The sequence below is a fragment of the Frankliniella occidentalis genome, unplaced genomic scaffold (assembly GCF_000697945.3).
Source record: "Frankliniella occidentalis isolate FOCC.00 unplaced genomic scaffold, Focc_3.1 Scaffold19, whole genome shotgun sequence".
In the NCBI taxonomy this organism is placed as follows: domain Eukaryota; kingdom Metazoa; phylum Arthropoda; class Insecta; order Thysanoptera; family Thripidae; genus Frankliniella; species Frankliniella occidentalis.
The window spans coordinates 1,716,273-1,718,342 of record NW_026267149.1 but is presented as its reverse complement, the minus strand read 5'-3'; the positions used below and the strand labels follow the sequence as shown (position 1 = coordinate 1,718,342).

Sequence of the window (2,070 nt, the reverse complement as noted above, 5' to 3'; positions counted from 1 at the left end):
GAATTTTACCAATTTTACCGTATTTTACCGTAATTTACGGTATTTTACGTAAATTACCGCCGAATTTTAATTTTACCGTAAAAATACATCCCTAGGCGTGGCCACGTACAGCTGCAGCACGGCGGACGCGAACCACGTCTGGATCATGCACTGTGGGGAGAGCAGAAAATGCGCCATGACATCGGCTCGAGCTCCGAAAATCGAGAAAAACAAAACAAAATCTGGAAGAATGTAAAGATATATAAACTTTCCAAAATTTGCTCCAATTAAAAAAATAGTTTTATGTTGTATTTTTTTGGTAAACTTTATATGTGAATCCCAGTAGCTGGGGTCTTACCCGCGAATCGGGGCTAACGTAGTTGTTGACGAAGAGTAGGTGCGCCCACCAGTTGGCCTTGCAGTCCCGCGACGCCTGGCCCACCACCTGGTCCCACATCGGCCCGTCTCCCATGAACTCCACCCAGAGGACCTCCACGGCGAGCACCACGGCCAGCGCCGGCAGAAGCCGCAGGTAGCGGATCACGTAGTGCTGCATCACCACCATCAGGTTGTAGCGGCGCAGCTTGCCGATGTGGATCATGGAAAGGCGCGCCTCCAGGAAGCCGCTGATAACGAAGAACGTGGACACGATCACGGTCCCGTTGATGATCGACATCTTTAGCGCCCTGGTGAACGACTGGAACAGGACGTCGTGAATGAGGACGTGAGTGGAGTGAGCGGCTGGCTGGACCAAGGGCTCAGGACAGCGGAGACTTACGTTCTCGACGTACTCCGGGTTGGAGAGCGGCCCGCCGAACAGGTACATGGCCCGGTGTCCGAAGATGATCATGAACATGGTTATGGTGCGCAGGCCCTGGATAGAGTGGATTTGAGACTGCTGCTTGCGGCGCAGGCGGCACCAGTTCGCCTGGATGGCGAAGCAGTCCAGTTTGTACGTTGGAGAAGTGAGGCTCGGCTTGTCCAGGGTGGTCTGGCTGTGAGCGTCGGGCCCGCGGCAGGCCGCGCGCACCGAGGCCACGAGCACCGCGAGGGGGAAGGAGAGGATGAAGACGCTGTAGGGAATAGAAAAGGGGGAGAGGGTGAGTGTTGCGCGACACCTACACTCCTCTTAGAGTGGTCCAAAATTAAATCTCCCTCAATGTGTTACTAGGCGGCCTCCACCACGGGGGACGGGGACCGACTCTACACCGACATCCGCACCTGCCGTAGAGGAAGAGCGGCCGCTCCTGCAGCCTGCGGAAGAACTCCTCGAAGATACTGCCCCGGGCGGTGAAGTCGGTGCAGTCGTTGGGATTCAGGCGGAGGAGCAGCTCTACGCCCAGTTTCTTGGCCAGGCCGTCGATCGAGGCGGCCAGCGCGTCTCCAAGCCGCCCGGGACCGGCGTCCCGATGGCAGGCCGCGGGCAGACAGACGGCCCACTGCATCAGGTCGCGCCGGTAGCGGCGGCGGTTCCCAGAGATCTGCGCAAACGGACACGCAAATGTGTGTAAACGCCAAACCGCACAATCCTCACCCCCTTACCCCCTTGTTCGACGATTCAAAAAGAAGGCTCTTCTCACCTTGAACCAATCCCACAGCGTAGCATTTTGCCCGTGCGGCGGTTCGTACGGGCTGATCTCGTCACCGGGGTGCTCCCGCACTCCAGTTTTAGACACGGGCCTCACCACCACGTCCGGGAGGCAGAACATGGACGCCGGAAGCGCGGCGCACGCATCAAAGTTACCCAGGCTGAACATATTGCCGGAGAGTAGGGCGTCGGGCAGGATGACGGACGATTCCTGCACTGAGAACGTCGACAAATCGTTGTAGTTTGAGGAGAAAAGGGCCACTCTCACAAGATGGCATCGCGAGGCGAGCTATCATGGGACTCACTTTTAAGCGCCCACAGCAGCAGGCGCTCGCGAGCCTCCAGGAAGTCCTGGAGGCCGCTCTTGCACTCGGCGGAGGGAGCGTGGGTCCAAAGCTCGCGGAACAGGTCCAACCGCGCGAGGACATCGGCACCGACCCTCTCGACGCCTGTAGGACCGTCACAGAAACACTCAGCACCACACGAAAGGCAGGCTCCAGGTG

At 58.1% G+C, this 2,070-nt stretch overlaps 2 protein-coding genes across 7 annotated transcripts in view; one reads left to right on the top strand and one right to left on the bottom strand.

The window, feature by feature from the left end:
• Positions 1 to 2,070, top strand: part of LOC113207075 (microtubule-associated protein RP/EB family member 1) — a 389,806-nt gene that overhangs the window by 314,232 nt on the left and 73,504 nt on the right. The gene's annotated exons all lie outside the window — the stretch shown is intronic.
• Positions 73 to 2,070, bottom strand: part of LOC127748911 (uncharacterized) — a 10,798-nt gene continuing 8,800 nt past the window's right edge. Inside the window, exons 13-18 of the mRNA XM_052264521.1 lie at positions 1,873 to 2,016; positions 1,560 to 1,783; positions 1,201 to 1,460; positions 758 to 1,052; positions 338 to 676; positions 73 to 150 (exon numbers count right to left, since the gene is read on the bottom strand). Coding sequence (XP_052120481.1) covers positions 73 to 150; positions 338 to 676; positions 758 to 1,052; positions 1,201 to 1,460; positions 1,560 to 1,783; positions 1,873 to 2,016 — 1,340 coding nt within the window. The remainder of the gene's footprint in view (positions 151 to 337; positions 677 to 757; positions 1,053 to 1,200; positions 1,461 to 1,559; positions 1,784 to 1,872; positions 2,017 to 2,070) is intronic.